Genomic DNA, 27724 nt, shown 5'->3' with positions numbered 1-27724 from the left:
GTAGTGCAACCCTATTTGTGTCATGACATCTCCAAAAATCCCGGAAGAGCAGGAGAGAATTGTCGGAGCATGCTGACCCAACTCCTATCACCATTTTTTTTTACAATCACTTCATGAATACACCGGAGGAAGAAGAACAGCTTTGTCATTTCCCTGCAGGCCAGAGACGGCTCTGGGCCAATCACGGCACGCTGTGCGTCCAGCTGATTACATCTGTACCGGTCTGCCAAAAATATCCTTTCTACATAGTGGGGGGGGCAGAGGTGTGTGTGTGTGTGTGTGTGTGTGTGTGGGGAGGGGGGGTTCTCACCACAGAGCTTCCAGGGGCTGTGAGCCTCAGGCCCACAGTGCAGGCTGTATGGGGGTGGGGGTTCAGGGGTTGTGGCCTCAGGTTATATGTGGGGGAGTGGGGGTGTCCACGTGAGGTGCTGCCAAACCCCACGCTGTAAAAAAATATTTAGCCTCTCCAAACTAAAAAATGTAAAGTTACGGGTTCAATAACTCTTAAATTTGCCAAACTTTAATGTTTCAAAATTCTGTAGATTACAAATTCTAAGCTCCAGTAACAAGCCTTTTATGTTGGCACAGCAACCGTAAATAAGTTAACACTTTTAACACTAGAATGGCCAGAGGCCAAGCCATCAGGTATTTAGATTTTAAAATGAAAATTACTTCAACACCATAAATGCAGTAATGTCCTGCTTCCATGAATTGTTCTAAATATTTTGGCTAAAAATCATTTTAACATTTTTTTTTTTTTTTTTTAAATCAACTCAGTAAAGAAACACAGGCAGTGTGTACCATTTTCTTCACAAAACCCCCTGCCAGGCAATAGGCAGCAGGTGTTGGTACCCAGGTGCAAATGTCTCGCTCTCTCCTCCGGCATGCTATTCAGCAGCTGTATTACAGATGCTCTGATACAAACTGCTTGATCAAGTGCTATCAAAACTAATGATGCACAGATAAACACTCACAATTCATTTGAAGAAGACTTTAGAGTGGGGATAAATAATTGTGGGCTTTGCAGTCTTAGGAATGACTCAAGAAAACACATGGTTTCATGATCTTTATGAAATGAGGTTGCTGTGGTTGCAAACATCATTGCTGTTATACTGAACAAGCCTGACTAGTGAAGTAAGTTCCCTTTAAATTTTGAGTATTTGATTTTTTTTACAGTGTATAATCAAAAACAAACAAATGTGTAAGAGTCACAAAATAGCACACATCATCACGTGAAAAACAGGGCAGCAGTTTTGCATAACAGATGTGTGTAACAAACTGATGTGTCCACCCCTGTGTGTTCTTGTCCTGATGAAGGGGGCAGTAAACAGTTATTACTTTTATTTATTTATGCTTAAGATGTTTTTAATGATACTGTAAAACAAATAATAAAAGTACTAATACAATTTCAAGATTCGATGTTTGTTCTGTCGCGGCACAGCGGTTCAGTGAATAGCGCTGTTGCATCACAACAAGAAGGCACTGTGCTTGAATCCTGGCAGGCCCAGCCTAACACATACAGGGATGGGCTCCAGCCCCAACCTTGATTAGGACTGGCATAGAAGATGGATGGATGGCTTGTTTATATATTTATTTGTTTTACCCTACATAAACCTCTGTAGTTTAGTATTTATTTACGGCTCGTCACCAAAGCTTAGAATGTGTAATCCAAAGAACCTTAAACCTTGAAGGTTGAGCAAACTTAAAAGTGCGAATGGAAACCCTTACTTAAAATTTTTATTTTTAAAGTTTGGTTTTAGTTGACAAAAAGTGTAGCACCTATCATGTATACAGCTTTGTGCTTTACAGTTCAGGCTAAAATAAGAGATATAATAAAATAAGTCATTTAATAAACAAAAAAACAAAACATTAATATCAATAAGAAAAAATAAGTTAATTAAATTTATAAGGATGAGATTTCTACATTTAAAAACTTAAATTTCACTTCAGAATAAAACATACAAAACATTTTAATGAAGAAACAAAATTGCATCAAATAATAGCATTCTTAATAAAAAAAAAAATTAATTGAATGCTAAATAAAAAAAAAAAAGTTTTTAAAATGATTTTAAAGGAAGACAGACTTGGTGGCTTTTACCTCACCAGGGAGAGTCTAGTTCCAGAGATTAGGAGCCTGAACTGAGAAGGCAAGTCCTCAGTCTGTAATCTAGTGAGGAGATCTCTGTTTGGCTTATTGTGGTTATTCTCATTTTAGATTTTTCTCTGGTAAATATCACAGTCATTGTTAGCGGAGTCCCGTAAAGACACAGTTTCAGAGCTAATCTGACAGCGGGACACAGGCAATTATTATTATGATTTTTTCTTTAGGAAAAACCCTCTCAGAAAGGTAACCTTTCTATTTCATCAAATTCACAGGACTGCTGACTCCACAGAACAATCCATATATTTCCCTTTTTTTGATTTTTTTGGCAACAGTGAGCGTGCTCAGTTGGCTGCTGTTTAATTGGGGTTGGTGCTTTGATCAGGCTTGTCACGTTATACAGAGGGGGGTGTCACCTACCCCACCCCCCCATGGCCTGCTTGTTGAGCAGGGACCCACACAAACAGGGTGGGGGAGGAGAAAAAAAAAATCATCCCCAAAACTGCCACTCTGGCATCAATGATCATATGGTCTCTAAAGTAAAGTAAATAATAATGTAGGACTGTTGTAAGTTAGACTGTTAAACGTACCTATACATCATTATTATTATTATTATTATTATTATTATTATTATTATTATTATTTAGGTATGCATATGTCACTTAGCATTGTTGTAGTTAATGGTGTTGTCTCATACTTTGCATAATTTGGATGAGCCTTCAAGCAGCACTAATCTACATAATTATTATTATTATTATTATTATTCCTTGGTAATAACAATAGCAGTAGGAGTAGCATTGGTAGTAGCAGTAAGAGTTATAGTAGGAGGAGCAGTAGCAGTAATAGTAGCAGTAATGGCAGCAGTGATAGTAGTAGGACTAGGAGTAATTGCAGTAATAGCTGCAGTATTGTTCACTACTAAGAACCTTAGTAGTCCTAGTGTTATTGATAGAAAAAAATCCTATCGCCCGTGAAACAGTGCATAAATGTAGTCAGTGCTCATGAAAGTAAGAGGGGTTGTTCACTGAGAGGCTACATGCCTAGATGGATGTCTTGTTTTGGAAGAACAGCAGCATCTCAGTAAAACACCGCATTGAAAATCTGCCGGAAAATTAGCACACAATATATTCACTTGGCATCCTGCGGAGAGGCTTGCTTTCAAAATTACACTTGCCACGGACCAAACAATACAATCTAATTACGGATAAATATTAATGAAGAGCAGGAGGATGATATTGTCATAGCCCCCAGGAATAAATCAAACTGTAATGCAGGTACTGTAATTAAACAGGCAAGTGAACTTTGAACTCACCTCCCTCCACTCCTTGGTCCCAATGCCCTGGACGTACAGAACCACAACTGTTGAGAGAGGGAGAGGGAGAGAACGAGATAAGGAGAGGAAGAGGGAAAGAGAGAGAGATGGATCATTTATTAATACACACTTAAATAAATACAATAACGTCTTGCTATTGTCCCAGTTTTTACTGATTCTGTGTGAGTGTGCATGTTTAGATATATTGCTGTACACTTTACACAATATTTACTAAAAATTGAGACAACATTGTACAGTTTTACAGTCTCTCTCTCTCTCTCTCACACACACACACACACACACACACACGCAAGCAATTTTGGTCAGCCAAGAGATCTCACACCCAGTACTGTATGAAATTTCACAAACGACTGGATACCCTCTATATCTGTCTGTCCCTACTCTTCCATTGATTCACCTGACATTGTGGTGGGTGTTCCTCAAAGTCTCTATTCAACGACGTGCACAATGGAGTGGCGTGAAATGACAGAGCAACCCAAAGAACAAATCAATGAACAATCACACAACTAAGAATATGAAACGCCTACTCTTTTTTTTCTGAGATAATTCAGGATATTTCAACAGAAAGTGTTCAGCGTCATTGACTGGAAGGGCAGAACTTGTGAATGCTAATATAGGTTCTGTATTAGTTCCCTCCCCCCGTAAACAGCGACCTTGTGGAATATCTAGCAGAGGTCATTGAGAGGATCTTTGCTGGGCTGATGATTGATTGCAAGGGGAAAGGTCAAAGACGCAGGATCTCCGTACGACTCCGCCCCCATTCCACGCAGAGTCACATGAAAATAAATGACAGTGATTCCAAAGGTGTAGAGGCTGCTGAAGGGGATGAATGAGTACGCACACAGTACTCAAGAGGCACGATCTCCAGCGGCCAATGAGCTTACGCAATCCTGTTTTGCTTGTTTCCAAATATACTCCTGCCAGTCAAGGTCAACCTGGCCCTACCGGGAAGAAACCGCCCCCCCCCTCCTGCCGCTCGGTCCACGGGACCAGTAGGGAAGCGGCTCCCTCCAGGCACCGGCGTGCACTGCACCCCTCTCCCGCTAAGCAGAGGGGAGGGGCCGCACGCACCCTCCCTGCGGGTGTCTCTCCCCTCCTAACTGGAGGGCCGCAAAGACACGAGCGGTAACCGGCCAATAAGGGCGCGAGCGTCGACCGTTCACTGAGAGCGAGGCGCTGGTTTGAAGTTCCTGGAGGGATGCAGACGGATTGCCCATCTGGCAGAAAACAAGGTGATGTGTGGAATCCCTCCCTGTGGGGGGGGGGGGGGTTAGGGGCTTCCTGACAATCAAAGAGAGGACCACCGTCTACTATAAACACCCAAAATAAATAAGAGAGGGAGATTGGGTCGCGGCAATCAGCGGTGAGGTCCCATATTGCCGACCCCTCCACACCGTAGCATAAAAGTCACACGGTTAGGGTTGCCTTTGAAAACACTGCCGCCACCTGTTTTAAAACCTGTGAACAACTCACAAGGGAGAGAAATGGAGGCCAACATCATTAACGACCATCAGTTTCTGGGTCAACAACTATCGGTCTTGGTTCCCCCGACTCGGTGCTGACAATTTTTCAAAAAATTATGTCATAAATGCAAACACTTTAAACACTTAAAAAGAGAGCAAATACATGCTCAGAGCTCATTAAACACTAAACATTGAACTATTTTACTTCAACGCTGAGATGGAGTTTCAACATCGTTTACATATAGACCTAAATGTCATAAAACGTACTCATTGCCAGTCCCTGCAAGGCAAAGTATTTACGATTATGACAGCTGAGGGGAAGGTTAAGTTTGGTATGTTTTTTTTTTTTTTAACATCTTCAAAGTAAAATATTAAGGTGTGAATCCAGACCTGTGCTTAAGTGCATTTTCCACATAAGTCTCTCAACCTTTCAATAGTGCGTTACGTGGAAAATGCACTTCAGTGCAGGTCTGGATTCGGTCATAAATGTTTAATTAGCCCTAGGGGTATATTTGCTGTTGAGGTGTTTGAATTTATATGATTCATAATTTACAGAAAAATATTTGGCATCGAGGCCAACATTACCGACACCATCAACAAGTTTGGAGTCGAAAACTGCTAGTCAGTGATGTCGGTTTTGAGGTTGACAACACCCCCGTCTTGATGCCAATAATTTTTCTGTAAAAAGTGATATAATGAGTATTTTCAGTAAAAAAAAAAAAAGTAATATAATAAAATCATAGTCATACGAACTAAAGAGAGAGTAAATATACCCTCAAAGCTCATTAAACACATTCTACGTTGTTCACACTTGGTTTCTGGGAGAGATAGAGGAAGAAGTACAAAGGGAAACTGCAAGAACCATGCACAGAAAACTCGTGAAGTCTAAACTAGTGAAGGAAATAAAATGCCATGCTATTGTAGGGAATTAAATGCTCTGCTAGCCCAGGAAATAAAATTCTATGCTAGCCCAGGAAATAAAATGCTACGTTAGCACAGAGAACAAAGTATTACATTAGCACAGGGGAGGAAACAGCACACAGAAGTGCTACGGCTGGTGTAATCTTTAACCCCAACAGATTTCACCATGATCAGCTACATTGCAGCCAAGCCAACACAAATCTGGTGACTAAAAAGGAGTGAACGCCAACAGCATGTTCTGTTTTGTTTGCTTTACCACAATGTGTGGGGCTTTGCTGTCCCTAAGGATCGGCCTCTGCTTCGCCAGGAATCTGTCCCTGCTTTGAGCTGATATTGTGTAAACAGCTTACAAATGGTGCAGGGTTTACGGGCTGTGAGAGCAGGGAGATTGGTGGTGAAATGACAGACTGAACGTGTGTGTGTGTGTGTGTGTGTGTGTTTGTGTGTGCTTGAGAGAGCAGAAAAGAAAAGTGTGTTTGTATAAGTGCATGTATTCTTGTTGTGTGCATATGTATGTGGGCATGTGTGTCAATGAGTGCAGGTGTATGCATGAGCAAATATGTACGCATGTTTGTGCCTGAGTGTGTGTGTGCATGTATGTGTGAGTGCGTATGCCTCTGAGCACGCATGCAGGTTTATACTTGTTTGTGCTTGTGTGCTCATGTGTATATGTGAATGTGTGTAAATAATGTATGTACCGGTGTGTGCATGCATACGTGTGAGTGCATTGGCATGCAAATTCTTGCGTTGTGTGTTGCGTTTTTGTGTGTGAGTGTTGTGTGTGTTATGGCGTGCTGTGAGTGTGGTGGTGTGCTTATGCGTGCGTGTGTGTGTGTATGTGGTTGGGTGTGCTTTGTGTGTGTGTGTTTAGCGCGCGCTGTGCGTGTGTTATGGTGTGGTGTGTGTTGTGTTATGCGTGCGTGTGTGTGTGTGTGTTTATGCGTGTGTGTGTGTGTGTGTGTGTGTTGGGGTTTATAGAGACGCAGGGCCATAGAGACGCAGGGCCAGCCGCTAAAAGAAAAGCGCTGTGGCAAATCCCAGAATGGCCCCGTGGAGGTCTGAGAGGGCGGCCTGAGATTACCGCTTATCTGCAGCCGCGAGCCCGGCCGGCTAAATAAATCTGCCGCGACCCGGGGTGTCTTTCCAGCCCGGCGCCGGACGGCGCGCGGCTCGCTAATCAAAAGCAGAACCGCGGTGCCACTGGACCACAGTCCCTGGGGCCGAGCGGGCCTCTCCAAGACTCGCCGTATCTGGAGCGGAGTGGAAGGGTTAATCGCCCGGTCATCCGAGCGGACGCGCGGCGCGGTGCGAGCAGCGCCTGACGGAGGAAGATAAATCATTCCCGTATAATGATGCCTCCGACGCGCCGGGGGCATCATTCACGCTCCAGGCCTGGCCTGCCTCCGTCTCCCCGGGCACCCCGGAGCCCGGCCTGGCCCGGCCGGGAGAACCGCGCGAAAGGCTAACGGGCCAGCGAGACGCTTCTTAGAGCCCGGGTTTTTTTTTTGCTGTCCTGCAGGCCTTCGTAGGCTCCTGTGATTGGATGGTTCATTGAGCTGCCCATTTCCTGAAATTATGTCTGATTACGTTTCAATTTGTGAATTTCAGTTAATTTTCTGAAGTGGGTCAACTGAAATGGAACTGAAATGTCTGGATGGGGAATGGGGCTACATGGGTTTGTTTTGGCTAGTGGGTGGGCCATTCTGCACTGAAACCACTCACTGTTTATCATAGCTGATGTCATCACAAAGCCACTTACAGTGGTCAAAGCATGTTTTGTTGATTTTCAAAGGGAAACTTAAAAACATGATACATTGCCCATGCGCTACATAAAAAAAAGATTGATTCATTGATAAAAGTCAACCTCAGCTGTGCTGATTACCAGTCAATATCAGATGTTCTGATTACCAATCAACTTCAGCTGTGCTGATTACAATGAAGATGGGAGAGTGCACAAAATAAGTAATTGTACCTTACTGAACCCGTGTTCAGCAGTTGTCTACGATCATGAAAATGCACTTTTGTACGTCGCTTTGGATAAAAGCGTCTGCCAAATGAATGTAATGTAATGTAAAGTGCAGACTGGGAAAAAAGGAGACTGGATCAGACACGACAGAGATTCCTGGAGCCACATTATAAAGCAAGGAAAAGGCACCTCCAACTCATATTCAAATACAACCTTTAAAAAGTCCCTCCTGTGGTTTAATTTGTTTTAATAAACGAGCACAATTATGATCTCAATAAAGCCCCCCCGATGCCCAGGGCTTCTCTCGGAGGCTGCCCTGCGTTTAAGGATTAATGGAAGGGGCCGTAATTGGCTTCCAGTGGAAAATGCATTTGGGGTTCAACGATTGCTTTTGGGCTGCCTTTATTCGGCAGGGGACCGCGTTTCCCTGCTCATCAACTGATTCCGGCTCATCTGCGGCAGTGTGAATCGGGGGTGGGGGAATCTGGGGTTAGGGTTAGTGAGTCCCTAACTCCCCAGTCTGGAGTACAGGCCAGAATGTTTCCAAACCCCCTAACCAGTACTCAAACAAATCTTATTCATGTTTCTTGAATCTCGACACAGAACTGAGGAAAAACCCTGTGTGAAATACTTGCAACTGATCAAGCAGACCCCTCCAATGAAACATTCTGGCTTCACAAACTGATTTGTGCTCTCTTTCCCTTTCTTGGAGTACCCCTACAGGAATGAGGCGAGTGGGCGCACACTCAGAGCTCGAACCTCTGGCCAAATCCAAGCAGATCATATTAACTTCGCTGGAATCTGACAGATAAGCAGAAAACCTAATAAAGATTTCTACAAAATGTCCTGAACTGCTGGGAACTCCAATGTTTTCTCACCTTGTCCTCAAGCAGTGAGGATTATTGGTCTTACATTTCCAGGTCCAACTCATTCATCAGGTGCAAAGGCATATTCAAACGTAGCCCCCCCCCCCAAAAAAAAAAAGAATTAATACATTTTTGCTTTTTATGTTGTGTTTGTTAAGACAAACACATGCAGGTCACTGTAATATTGTTTCATTAAGAGACAAAAAGGGGTATGGATTTATTGACACCTTGAAAGGGAATAATGGGCAGCAAGAAGGTATCTGGTTCAAATCCCAGCTAAGACCTTTTTGCGGGGAGTTCACATGTTCTCCCTTGTGTCAACTTACATTTCCCGCAGGTACTCCGGTGTCATGGAAAATGACCACTATGAGTTTAGGATAGTTCATAAATCAGTGATGTTTATTCATGCAGCATGGAGAAGTACAGCCCCCAAAGGAGATCAGCTGTCACTCTACCAAAATCAATATGTAGTCAAATGCACATGATCGTACACGTGAAGGTCATACAACCTGGTTAAGCAGATGAAAAAAAAAGTTTTCCGGTTTTTCAAACACTTGAGACCTGATGTATTTGTTTTTCTGTTAGTCACATGATTACGAAATGTGTTAATTAAACAGCATTGCCATATGTGTACAAATCATCTCTTCCTCCAAAAAAAACTGTGCGTCTTAAAAAGATGCAGGTTACACTAACTGGAGAATCTAAGTGTGTGAGTGTGAGTGAATGGTGTGTGTGCCCTGCAGTGGACTGGCAATCAATCCAGAGTGTATTCCTGCATCTCGCCCAATGCATGCTGGGATAGGCTTCAGACTCTGACCAGGAAAAAGCAGGTAAGAAAAAGGATGGATGGATGAATGGATGGATAGAAAGGGATACAGTAGAAAGACCTTTTTTAGGTTGTGTTCTTTCAGAAGAACAAGGGGACACAGGTTGAATGGAGTTAAAAGTAAATTGTGCTCTCATGCCAGGAAGTATTGACACACAAAGCTGCCAACGCGTGGCTCAGCTTGTTAGGTCATGTTGTAGATGCAGAGATCCTTGGGGTGTTCAAGACCAGGCTTGACACAGGGCTAGATTCTCTAGACACTTGACTAAATGATCAGCCTTGAAGAACTGAATGTCCTGTCCTCGTCATAAAACATGCTAGCGTTCTTTTATTTTATTTCTAGAGCTTCTGAGCGATGTCATAAATTTGGGGAACCATCTACGACCTTCAAATCATGGCTCTATTCCTAGACTGATTTTTCAACCATTTTGAATTTAGCAGGAGTTCCGACAGGTCCCGGCAAGAGACAAAAAGAAAAACAAAAAGAAAAAGAACAGACGATAGGACAAAAAGAAAGATGGAGAAAGAAAGAAATTATAGATGTACCGCTCATTGCAACTCATTCACAGTTAGGAAAAAGAGAAGAAGAATTTGGCAGGTGGAGCGATAACCGTCCAGCAGAAGCAACTGCCAGAACATTACGTGTAGGGGCCGGATCTGAGGGGTGGCAGCCCTTCCCAAATTTTTCCTCTGCCCCCTGAAACTTTGCCCTTGCCCGAGTTGCCCTTGAGGCACTCGTTAAACATCCTAAAATACATGCTAATTTACTTTGTGCCATCTGTTTTATATATCATCCAATAAGCAATTGATCATGGTTAGTACGCTTTCATTGTCTGTGATCAGTCTGTGATCATTTGAAACTCCCATTCCTCCCATCATTTGAAACTCCCAGAAATGCCCATTCTACAGAAAACGTTGTTAAAAATATTCAATTAAATTATTTGTGGTAATTTCTTTGGTACTACCGTTTTTCTGATATGTAAAGATTGCTGGGAACTATGTCTGTTTTGGCGGTCAAACTGTAAGGACAGCTAGCTAGCTGAAGAGAGAAAAGAGGAGTCCTAGCTACAACTATGCATATCAAAATGCTTATGAACACAAAAAGGGGGATTTCAGAAGAGAAAAGGGAAAACGGACCAGGAGAGAAACATACGTAGAAGTTTCCAGAGTTGGACGCCTGCTGTCATTCAAGGCGTGTTTTAAAACTGAGATCGTCAACACACACCTCAGTTTCCTAACCTGCGAAAATGCTTCTTGTGTATCATCCGATAACCTTTGCTGAGGGGTGTAGGCTACTGCAGCCACAGTAGCAACAGTAGAGTGCTGTTAAATGAATGAATAATTTTTCAAATAAATAATTCATCAAGGAGCAGCATCAGGCCGAAGAGACTGAACGGACGGGACACAGGCTACTCTCTGTCACGATCGTCAGAGCTCGGGAGCTGAAATTGAATGAGATCGATGATAATTTTGTAAATGAAGGCTGGTCGGATGCCCGTCAAATGAGTGAGTAGATAAAGTGCTTTTCAATTATGTGTTGAGTTTCTGATGGTGCCAGCCTGTTATAGTTTGAATTAGGCCACAGCCGTGTGTCTCAACAATTGTGTTTATTAATTTACACAACAATCTAATGCCAAACGATAAACCTCGATCATACTGTAAAATGTCAGATAAGGATAACCGGAATCCACATGCGTTTCTTAAAGGGTAAGTTCACACTTTTATGACCAGGTCTGTTGAGCAACTCACCATGAGATATGTGATAAAATGGGAGGCTCAAGCTCTCCCAACTTGTGTATCCACAGCTCACTCTCTGTTTGCTGTTAGCTTTGCTAGCCAAATAACATTGATATTGAACAACAGCTGTGTAAATATTATGATCAATAAACAACAAAAATGTCAGACCAATATCTGCGAGTATAGAACACCGTGTATTTTGCCCTTCCATTATGGCTCTTCTTATCTGTGTAGAAAAATGTTAACATGACCTCTGAGTCTGATATTAATCTCTTGACCACAAGCACATAATTGACCATGTGCATAAAATGAAATGGAAACAATTGAGTCAATGATCTTGAGTTTAAAAAATCACCAAGCAATGCAGGCTAGCGAACTGTCTAGATCCAGGACTTGTTCTATGACCTCCCAGGCTGACAGGAGAATGGTACAGAGTGCATGATCCAGAAGCGTTTGTTTGAACATTTGCTTACTTTGGCCTCATACAGAGGACAGACGGACAGACACTGTTGACACAGCGCCTGCTCTCCCCATCCCACTGGCTTTGTGAGAGCTGCCCCACACTATTTAATCTCCAGTATATGAGCTCAGCTACTGAAATTCAGCGCACGTCATTCATTCATCTGTCTCTTCAGAACACACAAACACTCTCTCTGTCCCACACGTGCATACACACACACAAGCAAACACACTCTCCCATACACCCAGATCCATGTACACTCACAACAACAAACACAGAATAAAACACTCTCTCCTCCACACATGCACACACACACGCACACACACACACACACATAAACACATTTCATTTTCACAGCTACAAAGCTAACAGAAGAACCCAGATGAGACTCAGAGAGGGTGGCCAAGGACAAAGCTAAATTCCTGTCAAAGCTCTTAGAGACAGTGCCCAACAGTAGACAAGCATAAAGCACAGACACCCAATACATCCTCATACTCAGGAATTCACAGTCTAGTGATGGAAGGAGGATCAATGCCATGCCAATAAACAGACAAGCCACAATGCAATGAAGTGACAGATGACATAAGCCTAGAGAAGAAGAAATGACAGCAACCCATCCTGTTAACATGCTGTTGCAGTGAGTAGATGGGCCCCACAGTCAGGTATTCAGTGTTGCAGTGAGTGGATGGGCCCCACAGCCAGGTATTCAGTGTTGCAGTGAGTAGATGGGCCCCACAGTCAGGTATTCAGTGTTGCAGTGAGTGGATGGGCCCCACAGTCAGGTATTCAGTGTTGCAGTGAGTGGATGGGCCCCACAGTCAGGTATTCAGTGTTGCAGTGAGTAGATGGGCCTCACAGTCAGGTATTCAGTGTCCCAGTGTGTGGATGGGCCGCACAGTCAGGTGTTCAGTCTTCCAGTGTGTGGATGGGCCCTAGAGTCTGGTATTCAGTGTTCTAGTGCATAGATGGGGGCTACAGTCTGGAATTCAGTGTTCCAATGTGTGGATGGGCCCCACAGTCTGGTATTCAGTGTTCCAATGTGTGGATGGGCCCCACAATCTGGTATTTTGCAAAGGCACTGTTCCAGTGTGTGGATGGACTCTATGGTCTGGCATTTAAGGCACTGTTCTAGTGAATGGATGGGCCCCATGATCTGGTATCTGTTAAGGTCAGAGAGGAAGGGCTTCTGCCTGGCATGATGACTTTGTCTCATTGCTCAAAAGCACCCCCTGCTGGTCAATCGTGTAACTGGATTCTGTATGCTCAAATATCTTCCGTCAACTGATGTCCGTGCAAGTTCAATTTGTGGACCCCAATGAGACAAGAACCTTTTTTTATTAGATCTTACACAGCGCAATGTGGCGGTAACCCAAATGCAAGTGTCTTTGCTAGTTTCAGACATGCAGTTGTCGTTTTCCCATCCAGCAGACAAGTTATTTAAATACCAAATGACCTTACGCCTATGTAGGCGGGCTGGTCTTAAAACGAAGTGTGGTCATGGTAATCGTTGGCGCATTGCTATTTTGATTCAGCTAAAAGCGTTTGTATTATGACCAACTAAAACCTGCAATTAAGTCATATTGCAGTTTCATTGTTATTTTAAGGGCACAATATCAAGATAGAAATGCACACCTACACGTACACCCTCCTGTCTGTTACACAGGGGCATACATAAAAATATCAAGATTACAGTGTGAAAGACTGTTATTGTGCATATCAAAAAATGCACAATAACAATGTCAACATGTCATAATGGATGGTCATAAAATAGATCGGAATTAGACAATCACAGTAATGACAAATAAAATTGGCCGTATAAATATAGCCTACAGTATGTGATCCGTAAGGGAGCCCGACTGGGCATCAACATCCAGGTTATTTGCGGTGGTACGTGTAAGGTCACACATGTATTTTCTAAATATCTTGGATCAAGGCATGACTCCTTTATATTGGCCAGCTCTGTCATTCCTGCAGTCTTCTAGAGGGACCCCGCTGGAGGGGTGGCTGTAAGGGGACAATGGCCATCCCTTAAAGACATGGCTAATGACACATACATAGGGCCATACTTACTCAGGATTTGTGGGGCTTTTATAGGCGCTAATGTGACCGATAGCATTTGTCCATATTTGCTTAGCTGTCGCACTAGAGGTTGCGCAGGTGAAATGAGAGAAAAGTGGAATTCCTAAAATTAGCATTTTCGGGTTAATGCATATGTATTTTAGAGCGTTCTAACACCGCAAAAATATGAGAGGAGAGAATGTAAATGAATGCAAATGACCTGCTAAAGCTCATTTATTATGGCGAACGGCCTTTAGGGCAAAGGTAATTGTGGCTGTTATTTAAACATCCAGAAAAAGCAGGAGTTAACTTCTCCCCAACCGCAAGTTCAGCATAGCCATTGTTAGGATGAGACATTGTCAGCATGGTAGAGTGCGTTGGCAAAAGGAGAGTATTTTTAAATCGAGTATCGCTCTTTGGCATGTCAGAGCAGAACAGAATAACCTACAGACTCCCAAGTCATGCCATACTCCAGTCACTGAACGAGCTTGGAGATCAGGAGGTCTGGAGCCAATAACACAATGAAGCCACACCATCCCTGCAGCGACAGTTCATGAGGACACATTACAGGACTTTAGAAGGCATGAGGTGAACTACATGTGCTTATGTCAGTTAATGAACCAAGATGAACACCAGCAGCACAGGTGAGGAGAAATTATCTGGCAGAAGAGCTGCTCACATCTGTAGCCTGGTATAAGCAGACGGAATAGTTTGACTGAAAAAAAAAGTCCAAAACTTTGTCCAGTGCATGTTGCATTTATTTGGACATTTTAAACCACCTTTTAAAATGCAATTTAAGACGCAAATACGGTCTCAGGGACTCACTGTGCATGATGTTTTCTACATCTCGATATGGTTCACAAAAGAAATATTACTTTCAAAATTTCACCATTTTAACACACACCGCTCTTAACATTTTACAGTTTCCATACTTTCAGCAATTAAAACCATGCTGATTTCACCTGTAACTCCATTACTGAACAAAGTAATTTTCAAGATAACTAAGGGCCAGATTTACGTAGGCAAAATCTGCAGCACAAACTGCGGGCTGAAGAGAGTATGTTGGTGTGTTTGCAGTTTGCCTGAATTTAACATCTTATTTAGGCTACCGCTAATTGCACTATCAGCAAATGATACTGCCTACAATTAGCATTTTGCGTATGAAGCAGAGCTTAAAAGGCGCAGTTCAACAACAACAAAAACACTCCTGTTTAGTGCATTCAATACCCAGTAACATGTCCAGTGTTAATTCAACTCTTGCCATAGTGGACTCATAAGAACTCTGTTAGAGTTTATTTAACACTGAACATTGTAATGTGTATCCTCGTGGTCCCACGTAAGAGTGTAGGCTATCCAGCACTACAGAAAGGGCAGAACAAAAAATGTATAGTCCAGCTATGGCAGCAATTACTGCGTCAATTAATCAAGATGGGGGTGACATAGCTCAGGAGGTAAGAGCGGTTGTCTGGCAGTCGGAGGGTTGTCGGTTCAATCCCCGCCCTGGGCGTGTCGAAGTGTCCCTGAGCAAGACACCTAACCCCTAATTGCTCTGGTGAATGAGAAGCATCAACTGTAAAGCGCTTTGGATAAAAGCAATATATAAATGCAGTCCCTTTACCCTTTAGATGCAAGAATGTTGCAAGGAGCTTGAATATTGCCAGGATGGAATGGGTACATGTGGGAGGTCCTGGTCACCTTTTATTTCTCCCAGAAGTAAACACCCATGGCAAACACCCAGCCTTTATTTCTTGGCTGCAATAATTAATTAGTAATAATTCATATTAATAATTTGTACTGTTTGATGAGTTCTTGCTCGGGAAGATGAAATAATGTGACCCTTGTTGCAAAGATTCTCTCAGTGCATCTTCAAGGGCTATACCTGTGTCTCTATCTTGTTTGCACCTTGATTTACACCTGCTTTTTAGAGGCAGAGAAATTTACTAAATCAACCCTCGTTAACTTCAGTAAATTCAATGGAATACATAATCAGCCACACCCATAATAACTCTGCCCGTTATTTGTGCAACACATGGTTCCAGCTGCCACTAGCAACAGACACCCCTCTTCCCTAATCATATTTGGCTCCCTCCTGCATCACAGTGATGACACTAGGGAGGAAAAACAAAGGACACAGTGACCCACCGGTGAACATAAGAGCATAACAAGGAGACAGGCCATTCAGCCCATCTAGACTGGCCATATGTATCGCAGCATAAAGCATGCTGTTAAACCCCCATAAGGCTTCTGGCTGTGCTATGTGACTATGAGAAGTAAAAAATAATTCCAGATGTTCCAGATGATGCATGGAATTTACCTTTAGCAAATTTATACATTTATTATACTGACAGAACTCTATTATATTCACTTTTTAATTGTTTTTTTTTTTTTTAATAAAAAAAAACTTGCACCTAATCACCTGAGTTTCCTTCCGTTAGGCCGAAGGAGATTAAGTATTTGATCGTAATCTAAAGCTAATGGGCTGTCCCTGATATTGGTCCAGGTACATTGTCCTTTCCCTGTACTATTCATATGGGGTCTATAACCCCTCCCTACAGATGCACAGCTAGAGGTGCTTTTCTTGCAAAATGCTTTACTCTGTGACAGTTTACATTAAGGAAACAGAATAAAGACAAGCATAAGGTTATGAGCAAGATTTTTAAAAATGGGTCAGACTTAAATAAGATTTGAAAGAGGACAAAGGGTCAGAGCCCTCAGTGAAATCTGGAACATTATTCCATCAAGCTGGCCTGTACCTCACTCCAGGCAGAACCACTGGCCACTTCAGAGACTTTAAAGCATGTTCCTTTGACCGGTTTCCTGGCCTGGTTTGGGGGCTCTGCCCAAATTTCAGCTCTAATGCAAAAACCACTGGTGGGTTTCATAGTGTTGTGTAGGATTGTGTAGTGTTGTGTAGCAATATGTAGGGTTGTGTAGTGTTGTGTAGCACTGTGCAGGGTAGTGTAGGGTTATGTAGAATTGTGTAAGGTTGGGTAGTGTTGTGTAGCATTGTGTAAGGTAGTGTAGTGTTGTGTAGCAATAGGTAGGGTTGTGAAGGGCTGTGTAGTGTTGTGTGGGGTTGTGCAAAGATGTTTAGATTTGTGTAGAGTTGAGTTGTGTAGAGTTGTATAGTGCTATGTAGGAATGTGTAGTGTTGTGTAGCATTGTGTAGTGTTGTGTAGCACTGTGTATGGTTGTGCTGGAGTATTTCAGAAAAACGTACATGTATGAATGTGCATACACATATGCGTGCACAAGTTTTGGCTCTAATGGAAAAACCACTGGTGGGATGCATAGTGTTGTGTAGGGTGGTGTAATGTTGTGTAGCAATGTGTAGGGATGTGTAGGGTTATGTAGGGTTGTGTGGGGTTGTGTAAAGATGTTTAGATTTGTGTAGAGTTGAGTTGTGTAGTGTTGTGTAGGAATGTGTAGGGTTGTGTAGGGATGTGTAGCATTGTAAAGGATAGTGTAGTGTTGCCTAGCGTTGTGTAGTGTTGTGCAGGGTTATGTAGTGCTGTGTAGGGTTGTGTGGGGTTGTGTAAAGATGTTTAGATTTGTGTGGAGTTGAGTTGTGTAGTGTTGTGTAGGAATGTGTAGGGTTGTGTAGGGATGTGTAGCATTGTATAAGATGGTGTAGTGTTGTGTAGAGTAGCAATCTGTAGAGTTCTGTAGTGTTGTGTAGGAATATGCATTGTTGTGTAGAGCTGTGTAGTGATGTGTAGGGTAGTATAGTGTTGTGTAGTGTAAGGATGTATAGTTCTGAGTACAGTTTTGTAGTGCTGTGTAGCATTGTGCAGTGTTGTGTAGCAGTGTGTACGGTTGTGCAGGGGTATTACAAAAATGTGCATGCATAGATGTGCATACATATATGCGTGCACACTCTCAGGCACAATATCCAGACCCAGATTCAATCTGCCCTCAAATGAGGTTTGTTCACAAATCAGATCAGCAAAGTTAATCAAGCATTTCACAGTCATTTCACTGTACTCTCTCTCTGTTCATCACAGTGCTCAGTGAGCTCACCACATTGCAGAAACCAATCGTGAAATACCACGGCACTTGCCTGCTTTTTTAATGAAAAGTAAGGACAACCCATTGCAATTACATTGAACCTGGACCTCACATCTCATTGGGAATGCTTCAGACCTGTCAGAAGGATTCATTTCGATGGGCAAACAAAACAGTGAACCAATACGTAAGCCAATAAGCTGCCTGCCAAGCAATCAGCTTCACCAACCAGCTTCACTGAGATATCAATCTCCTGCAGGCAGACCAATGAGATGCACACCTGGGCAGATTTCTACACTCAAGATTAATAAACTGATAAATGAGTAGACACAGTAAATAAGCAGACACGATGCATGAAAATTAGATAAAAAGTATACAGAAACTGACAGCCAAGTTATATTTCCTTTATGAGTTGCTGGAAAGGAAAATTGAAAAAATAACAATTGGCTTTTTTAAACAAACACTTTCTCTTTATAATTTCTGAAGAGCGTCTCTTTTTCATAAAATAGTTTGTGAGTTAACTTTTTAATTGCACTTTTCTAAACTTTTCCATCCAACTTGTTTATTGCACTTTTTATTGCAAAGGGAACTGAAAAACATCAAAGTCATGAAACATTATGAAATCCTGCCCTGTGTTTTTGGCTCAATAGAAAGTGCAAGCTGTGTCCTCCTTCCACAGTCCATATCTGGCCTTGTTCTGCCTCATATTTTTAATGGAAAAACTGACTGTCCCCTGGAATCCAAAACCATCAGAAAGACCTTATAGCCAAGGCCTGCAGATGCTAGCCCACACACACCTTCACACACCGCCAGATAAATTACCCTCTCTCTCTCTCTCTCTCTCTCTCTCTCTCTCTCGCTAACACACTCTCTCACACTCTCTCACCTCACATGCACTCTCACAAACACAAACACGCATGAACGCACGCACGTGCGCACGCGCGCACACACACACTCACACACACACAGAAACCGACAGAGAACGGGGGACATGGTACTTTCTCAATGAACACACTGGCACAGACCAGTGAAGAGAACCACTTTTCTCAGGGCTCTGACTCTTACAGAGTACATACGGTCCCTACTGGAGTATGATCAATACTGCACATTTTACTTTGTGTATGCTCACATCGTCGGGGTGGTTTGGGAGGGTTTCCAGGGGTTGGAAAGTATGCTACCTGCTTCCGCCATCTGCTAAACATTAGTCATCTGCAAAATGAAAGACATTTGATCACAAAAATAAGAGGAGGCACGTACCGGGATCCGACTTGGAGAAGGTGTCCACATCCAGTAGGTTCCTATGGAAACGAGAGAAAGCAGAGTAATGAATGAGGCGGAATGAAACTGCGTTCCTGTGCCCTGGGGTTCTGCACAGTCCAAGGCGGAGGTTCACTTTCAGTCATTATTTCTGTCTGCCAGGCCTGCGTTCTCAATTTGGCCAAGGCTGTGCTGTGCTCTCACTAACTAGACCCAGACTGTGTTTTTCTCTCATTAATTAGACAAAAACTGTGCCGTACTATTAATAATTTGACCAAGGCTGTGCTGTGCTGTTATTAATTAGACCAAAGCTGTGCTATACTTTCATTAATTACACCAAAGCTGTCCTTTGCTTTCATTAATTAGACAAATGCTGTGATGTTCAGATACTCATTTGATAAGGCATACACAATGTACTCAGTTTAAGAGCAGTGCTGTGTTTCGCATCATCCTTCAATACCATCGCAATAACAGAATCCTTGTGCAGCAGAAATTCTCTGTCGTGGCTTCTGTACCATTTATTACTTAATCAGTAATGGCAATCTTGTTCTGAGATGTCATGAACACACAATGAAATCGCAAATGTGAATGTTAACATTGGCAATTATAACAATATAAACAATCACAATGGGGATATAAGACATTAGATCATATTTACTTAGCTCTGTTATACAGAGTTACAATACAGGGGAAATGTGTACTCAACTGTTTCATATGAGCAATAGTACCAGATTTTTTCACTCACAGCCAATACGTGGACCATTCAGGAATACTCTGCATAGCACTCAGTCACAGCAACAGGAATAATCTGCACAGCACTGAGTCAGAGAGACAGAAATACTCTGCACAGCACTGAGTCAGAGAGACAAAAATACTCTGCAAAGCACTGAGTCAGAGAGACAGAAATACTCTGCACAGCACTGAGTCAGAGAGACAGGAATACTCTGCATAGCACTGAGTCAGAGACAGAGATACTCTGCACAGCACTGAGTCAGAGAGACAGGAATACTCTGCATAGCACTCAGTCACAGCAACAGGAATAATCTGCACAGCACTGAGTCAGAAAGACAGGAATAATCTGCACAGCACTGAGTCAGAGAGACAAAAATACTCTGCACAGCACTGAGTCAGAGAGACAAAAATACTCTGCACAGCACTGAGTCAGAGAGACAGAAATACTCTGCACAGCACTGAGTCAGAGAGACAGGAATACTCTGCACAGCACTGAGTCAGAGAGACAGAAATACTCTGCAAAGCACTGAGTCAGAGAGACAGGAATACTCTGCATAGCACTCAGTCACAGCAACAGGAATAATCTGCACAGCACTGAGTCAGAAAGACAGGAATAATCTGCACAGCACTGAGTCAGAGAGACAAAAATACTCTGCACAGCACTGAGTCAGAGAGACAAAAATACTCTGCACAGCACTGAGTCAGAGAGACAGAAATACTCTGCACAGCACTGAGTCAGAGAGACAGGAATACTCTGCACAGCACTGAGTCAGAGAGACAGAAATACTCTGCACAGCACTGAGTCAGAGAGACAGGAATACTCTGCAAAGCACTGAGTCAGAGAGACAGAAATACTCTGCACAGCACTGAGTCAGAGACAGAAATACTCTGCACAGCACTGAGTCAGAGAGACAGAAATACTCTGCACAGCACTGAGTCAGAGACAGAAATACTCTGCACAGCACTGAGTCAGAGAGACAGAAATACTCTGCACAGCACTGAGTCAGAGAGACAGAGATACTCTGCACAGCACTGAGTCAGAGAGACAGGAATACTCTGCAAAGCACTGAGTCAGAGAGACAGGAATACTCTGCACAGCACTGAGTCAGAGAGACAGGAATACTCTGCACAGCACTGAGTCAGAGAGGCAGAAATACTCTGCATAGCACTGAGTCAGAGAGACAGAAATACTCTGCACAGCACTGAGTCAGAGAGACAGAGATACTCTGCATAGCACTGAGTCACAGCGACTGAGCGAGATTCCGGCAATAAGATACGCTATCGCGCACGTCTGTGTGACGGCCCCAGCCTCCACTGCGCTGAGCGCTGGAGTTCTGCTCCAGTTGTCAGGTAGCATAGATCTACCTCCCGATCTTGCGGTGGCAGTGAGCCTTATAGAAGGAGGATCATTGAATGTCACGGCGGGATAAAGAACGCTGCGGCTGACGTCCATCTTAACCGCCCGAGCGCCTGAGCAAGTAAGCAGGCAATCAATTCAATTTCAGCATCGTCTGCCGCTGCTAAGTCTAAATCATGGGCCTCCAATCTTATCTGAAAAGGGTCAATAGAGGTGCAGGTTTTTGTTTTAGCCCACACTGATTTTACTTATCAAAGTCTTGATTGAAAGCTATGATTAGTGTATTAGTTGAATCAGGTGTCATAGCGTTTAAAAAAAATGGTTAATGGAGTCAGCATTGTTGGGGGCTTGGAGACCTCTGTGAATCAGTCGTTTTGTCATTGTGATAACAAAGCTTAGAGACCTCATCGGCTACCTTTTTCACCCAGAAGACCACTAACGACTATCGATGGCTTTCTAATTACAGTATTGGCTAATTAAGCCTTAAAACTCATCCTTAATGAGTTTCCCCTCATTGGTGTCTTCCCATTGGTCCAACGGCAGTGGACTGCGGCTATCAATTGTTCATTTGAGCCTGGTTTCCTGGAGGGGGTTTCCAGATTCAGCCCCCACCAAACATATTACCACAGTCAGGTACGCAGTTCAGTCTCCCCCGCCCTCCCCCACCCTTCCCCATACCCCAGCAACTGTAAATTGCAGCAAATTAGCCCTGCTCTTCAGACATGGGGGAGATTGTCCTCACATAGTTACCAACAAGCTGCCCTGCGCAGTCAGGAAGAGTGCTCCCTGATTCACACGCAATCACAGACCACTCTTCTGTGTTGATAAGCGCTCCTGCCCCGCTTTTAGAATCGATAGGGCCACTTAAATGCCCCTGCCATCCACATCGTCCTCTCTCAACGCCTCTCTACCTCCTCCCTTCTTTCTAAGGATCTACTTCCCTTTCCTTCAACGAGACTCACCACGATTTCTTTTTAACGGTGAGCCGTTTCCCCCATCCCCCATTTCCTCGACATCGCCCAGAACCAATGCCCCACCACCCCGGTGCATGCTGGGAAATTCACCTGACCCAAATCTGTCAGCCCCTCCCCCTCTCCATTACCCCAGCAGCTCAAGGCCAGTCAGGCGATGAATCCGGGCTCCCAGGTGAAAGCTCTTCCACATTTTCAGTGCAGCCCGCCTTTATGTTCTATTCGCTACCATCAGAAAGCAGAAATGTAAAAACAGAGGGAGACGTCCTCGCAGCGACAGACGGGGCTGACGGACAGCTGGCAGCAGCGACTGAAGACAACAAACAGTCGCCATGGCGTCTCATGCGCTTCTGTGTATAGATCGCAACTTGTTCTACATCCCCACACCATAAGACTTATTCACACAGGATTTTCTATTCATGTTCCGAAATCACTGAACTGCCATAACCATTCATCTGCTTGGTTTTTGTCATGTTTTCATTTTAAAAAGGATAGAATAAAAACAAATAGATGGAATTTTACACCAGCTTTATGAGCAGAACCAGAACTGAAAATCCTCCATTCTGTTCAACCCCAAAATGTATCTACTTTCAAGACATGGGTCATCAGGACCCTCAAGACCCCACCAAACGACCAAGAAGACAAAAGGCTTGGAAAGCATTTGGTCATACATCATGTCAAAACCAGGACTGAATTCCAAAGGGTAAAAAATGAAAGTCACATTGCCTTAGAGAACAGCCAAACGTCCGCGGGTGTAGAATGTATTCACAGAGCTGCTGTTTATTGACCTGTGTCGGGTTGAGCGCTGAGCTCAGGGGGGCCTTCAGTAGCACCTGCCCTGCAGAAGGAACTCACAACCTTAACCTTCGGAGAGCTGTCAGCCGTCGCCCCGCGGAACAGCAACGACTTCCCTTCCGAATGCCATCTGCGGAGCGCCTGCCAGCCCCCGGGCCGGCGTCCCGCCCGACCTTGAGGGTGGAGGGGTGGGGGGGGGAAAGGTGCCGTCTGGCCCGTTCGCGCCGAACGTGTCTCCCGTCCGTTACGGTGACGGGGCGACGAGCCGCGGGGCGCGGGCGACGCCTCTCAGGACTCCCGCGATTCGGAAAAGGGCAGAGCGCTTTGGCTCCTCGCCCAAAGAGAGTTCGCTCGTTAGGGCCCGAGACCCGAGGCTGAACGCGGCGTTCGATCGGCCGTCGCCACGGAGACGAAGTGGCGGTGTGGGGCGGGAGGGGCTGGGTTCCATAGCCACTTCCCTCCCTCGGCAAACACGCCTTGTTGGCACCGTAAAAAATGTAAAGTCTTTCCAAAGAAGGTTAATAATGATTTCAGAGTGAATATACACAACTCTGTTGTTGTCAAAGACGATACTGTTCAGAAATTAAATTAAAAAGGAGATTTATTTCCCCAAGTAAACTCCAAAACATATGTTTTAATAATTTACCCCACCATGATCTCTCTTACAATTCCTTCTTCACTCTCTCTCTGCCATCTCTCCTTCAATCTTTCCCTTTCTATCTCACTTTCTTCCCCTCTTATTTGTGACAAACATACGACATATGTCATGTCCCAGAGACTACCTTTATTGGAGCTATAATAGCTGAGGTTCGGGAGCAGAACCACGCCTTCTGGTTTTTTCCTGTAAGAAATCCTCCTGCCCACCATAACCTTTTGTTCCTGTTTAACATGCACCATGCTTCCCACCCCTACCTCTCTCTCCCTCCCTCTCTTTACCACGAGGTCCAGTGGGGCCGGGCCCAGGATCTATGGTGAACCCTTTGCCAAAATATTCCACACACCATAGGCTTGTCGTCCATACCTTTACATTGTCGATACAAAATTGATTGCTTTCAATTGTGAACACCTGCTCAATAAGCATTGACTTGATAATGATATCATAGTACCAAAGCTGGTCTTGGTATTGAAGTCAACATTTTTCAATCGAAGCAACATTGGTGGGTGTGTGCATGTGTGTGTGTAAGTGTGTGTGTGTGTGTGTGCGTGAGCACCTGCTTTTGTATGTACTGTACATACATACATACACATGCAACGAAAGCTGATCATTACACTAATTACCAGCCTAATGAGGCAGAAATTGCTGAGTTTACTGTTCATGTGTACAAAACATAGCATTGATGAAATGTCATTAATAACAATAAAACAGCCCAGTCAGTGGAACGGGGCCAGGAAGGTACTGAACAAACAGGGACAGTCGCAGGGCAAACACCGGTTATGCTACTCAACACATGCACCTCTGCATCACAAACTGTGCCCATCCCTATAGCAGCCACAGGTTAGCAGCTGTCTTTAGTGAGTGCAACTCTCTTCTGATCTAGGCGAATTTTCCTGTAATGTGTGGCCTGTAGGGTGTAAAACAGTCACTGGGTCTCCTTTACTGTGTGTGAACTGTATGGTATTAAACAGTCACAGCCTCTCCAGTGGTACCGTGTTGGCCTGTAGGGCATAAAATAATCACTGGCTCTCCTGCAGTACTGTGCGGTCTGTAGGGTGTAAAATAGTCACCGATTCTCCTGTAGCACGGTGTGTGACCTGTAGGGTATAAAATAGTCACTGGCTCTCCTACAGTAGTATGTGACTTGTACAGTTTAAAACAGTCATTGGCTCTCCTGTAGTACTGTGTGCAGCCGGTAGAGTGTAAAATAGTCAATTGTTTTCCTATAGAGAGCCTCAAACTGGGTGGTACAGTGCTGATTTTGGATGAATGGTTGTTAATGACAAACTTGGAGGAAAACCTGAGAAAATTTTGATCAAAAGAAGCCAATCACATGAGCATTGTATTAATCATTCTCAAAAAAATCAAAACATAATTTCAATTTCTGACCAACACAAAGATAGTCACTTTGGAACGTGAACAAGAAAAGAAATTGGTTGAATGCTGCATTATCCAGGCCAGACACCGAAACTCTGCCAGTAAAGCAGGATAGAGCTGGACAGAATTCTGGTGAGCACATACACCCAATGCCTGTTTGATAAAGGAACTAATCTGTAGTTCGACGTTATCACCAAACCACAGAGATACTAGAGGGAATATGTGGACAGAACCAGTGCAACAGATCGCAGTTCAAGTCTAAAAACAACTAAATGTAAGAATCGTTTATTAGGGATCTGTGGGACTCCACTGTGGCGTTGGTAGCTTGCCGAGCCCTTATCAGTCACGCAACCGCGGCCCTCGCAAAGAAATGAAGGCATTCAGCTAGGAAAACGGGATGTCCATTGATTGAATCGCCGCTTTCGACGCGGATAACAATCAGCTCCCAGAACACAGAAAAGTGTAAAATCCCTTGCGGTTATAACCTACCCATTAAAGCCGTGGGCTTCACACAGTTCAAACTTGACAAAGCAATAGACAGTACAGCACACGACACGAGCTGATCATTTATTCACAGTACATGAGTCACAGGTCTCAGTGTGATTCTAAACTGACCTTTCTGGGGATGTGATGCTTCACGCTCACTTCGGGGAACAGGTACGTACACACACGTAAACAAAGCCAACTGCAAGACTGAGCCGCAAGGCAGTAATAAAGTGCACAATGCCTGTTGTGATGACGGTCGGAGCGCTTATAGACGAGCGCGTTAGAATGCACGGACTGCCAAATCATACGCATTAGACACCTTGTTAAAATGCTGCACACGCAGTTAATCATTTTCTCTGAAAAGCTGTTTGCAAACTTACAGCTTGGACTGCAACCCCTAATTGTTTGTACAGGAAAAATTCATTCGATACAACGTCTACATTATTTTGCATTGTCGCTTACAACACATATAATCTTTCGTAAATTTAGAACTTACCTACAGGATACCGTAACTTCAATCTTAGTTGCAGGTACGCTGGAGTGTAATGGGTCGAATTCCCCAATTGACGCCATCCTCCGTTTTTGATTTTATGTTCTTGATTCAAGTTTTCACCACTTATATTTTGTTTGATCACCTGTCAGAACATATACCTAATCCCGATTCCGTCGCTAAACCGCACGCGTCTTCACAGAGCCGACGGCGTGGATACCTGACAGAGAGGTGAGTCGGAACAATTGCGGTGCTCCCTGTCTGAGGAGTCGGAAGAGCCAATTTCATTCTTCATTGCGAAGCGAGTATGAGGTGCGCGCCGCGCCGGATCCCTGACGGACTCTTTTCTTCTACTGTTTTTTCATTCTCCACTCCTGTCGGCAGGTGGAGTCAGTATCGCATCTGAGACGCGATGAGTACACTACAAGCAAGAAAAAAGCATATGCTACTAAAGAAAACCACAGAAAGTTTCAAATACACTATTTGACCTAGAAACGCATTCGTTTTTCATTACGACCAGAAATCGCTTTTTAAAATTAAACTTGATCATTGAGTCTAAGTACAATTCTGTCCACTTAAGTATTTTTTTCATATGTTTGCTGAAAATGAAAATAAATAAATAGCCATACGTAAATCCCATTGTGTGTACAGAGATAAATAAACATGACGTGTTATTGTCTTGGGAGTACGCAAAACGAATTCATTATTCAGTTTCAGTTAAAGAGAACAAAAATTGCTTAAACGTGTTCGAGGGAACAGTTATAGGAATTTAGGAACTACGAATTGGGAACTACGAATTACTTTCCACATCTGACAACCTACGTATGTGCGTATGTGCAGAAATAAATCGGGGACATCAGTCTAGCCGCAGCCACATGGTCTTTAGGCTCTAATACATAAATAACAAGGCTGCTCTCATTTATAGCTAAGCAAACCCCAACGTCGTCTTTTAAAGAGCCCACAGGAACATTATCATATTTAGAGTTTCTCGACAACTTTTTGAATATGCTATTACATCTTTCAAGCAGCAAACACGTTTTTAATTGCGAAAGCGGAGCCTACTTCCCTTTCCCGGCTTCATCCACTTGTATTTTGGATTCGCGTCTTGTCTCGTGTAATTGGTCGAGCACTGCCTTCTCTAATTTACAGTGTCTTAACACCACAGTAGGCTACAAAAATCTGAGAAATGGGCGATAGTTCCAAGAGCTTCCAACATTCTTGTGTAGCCTAATATGGCTTTGCCAGCGATGGGCAATTTCGATATGTTTTTTAAAAATCGGATTAAACTGGAGTCAGAGGTGTTTTCTACACCAGTGGTATGAAACCACGGTGCTGGAGTGTCTCAGATATTTATGGTTCCTGCTCCACCTGCACCACTAAAATTGGATTGATTATTAGACTTGTCACGTGATGGAGGTGCTTATCCGGGGACCCCTCGGCCTCGCCTTCCGTTCATTTGTCATTTAGCTGATCTGAATAGCTACTGTTTGATTAGGCTTTGGTTCTCTCATATCACTTTCTCCTGTCCTTGTTTTATAGATCAGCTGAAGGAAGGGAAAAACGTAAAATCGACAGTGCGCATTCAGTCCCAACACTGCTATATGAGCCCACACGGGATAAAATGTACTCCATCAGTGGAAACTGTACTCTTATCACTATAAACTATTCTCTAGCAGTGTTAACTGTTCTGTGTCAGAGTAAACTGTACTCTAAACATAAACTGTGCTCGAAAAGTATAAACAGTACTCAATCAGGGTAAACTGTACCCTATCAGTGTAAACTATATTCTATCAGTGTGAACTGTCCTCTAGGAGTTGATTTTACCTGGAGAATTTTGTGGTGAAAACCATGACTTTAGAGTTTAGAAG

The 27724-nt window shown here is 43.5% G+C and overlaps 1 protein-coding gene and 1 long non-coding RNA gene across 2 annotated transcripts in view; one reads left to right on the top strand and one right to left on the bottom strand.

The window, feature by feature from the left end:
* The window catches only part of LOC135234603 (copine-9), a 112402-nt gene extending 86393 nt beyond the window's left edge, over positions 1 to 26009 (bottom strand). The window contains exons 1-3 of the mRNA XM_064299381.1: positions 25863 to 26009; positions 18994 to 19034; positions 3414 to 3460 (exon numbers count right to left, since the gene is read on the bottom strand). Coding sequence (XP_064155451.1) covers positions 3414 to 3460; positions 18994 to 19034; positions 25863 to 25939 — 165 coding nt within the window. The 5' untranslated portion in view covers positions 25940 to 26009. The remainder of the gene's footprint in view (positions 1 to 3413; positions 3461 to 18993; positions 19035 to 25862) is intronic.
* On the top strand, positions 25631 to 26377 carry LOC135234604 (uncharacterized). The gene is made up of 3 exons (XR_010324145.1): positions 25631 to 25896; positions 26009 to 26087; positions 26241 to 26377. It is a non-coding gene; the product is annotated as an uncharacterized LOC135234604 (long non-coding RNA).
* Positions 26378 to 27724: the final 1347 nt, after the last annotated feature.

This window comes from Anguilla rostrata, chromosome 11 (assembly GCF_018555375.3).
Source record: "Anguilla rostrata isolate EN2019 chromosome 11, ASM1855537v3, whole genome shotgun sequence".
Lineage (NCBI taxonomy): Eukaryota > Metazoa > Chordata > Actinopteri > Anguilliformes > Anguillidae > Anguilla > Anguilla rostrata.
Note: the sequence above shows the minus strand (reverse complement) of the source record. Positions and strands in the feature narration are given on the sequence as shown.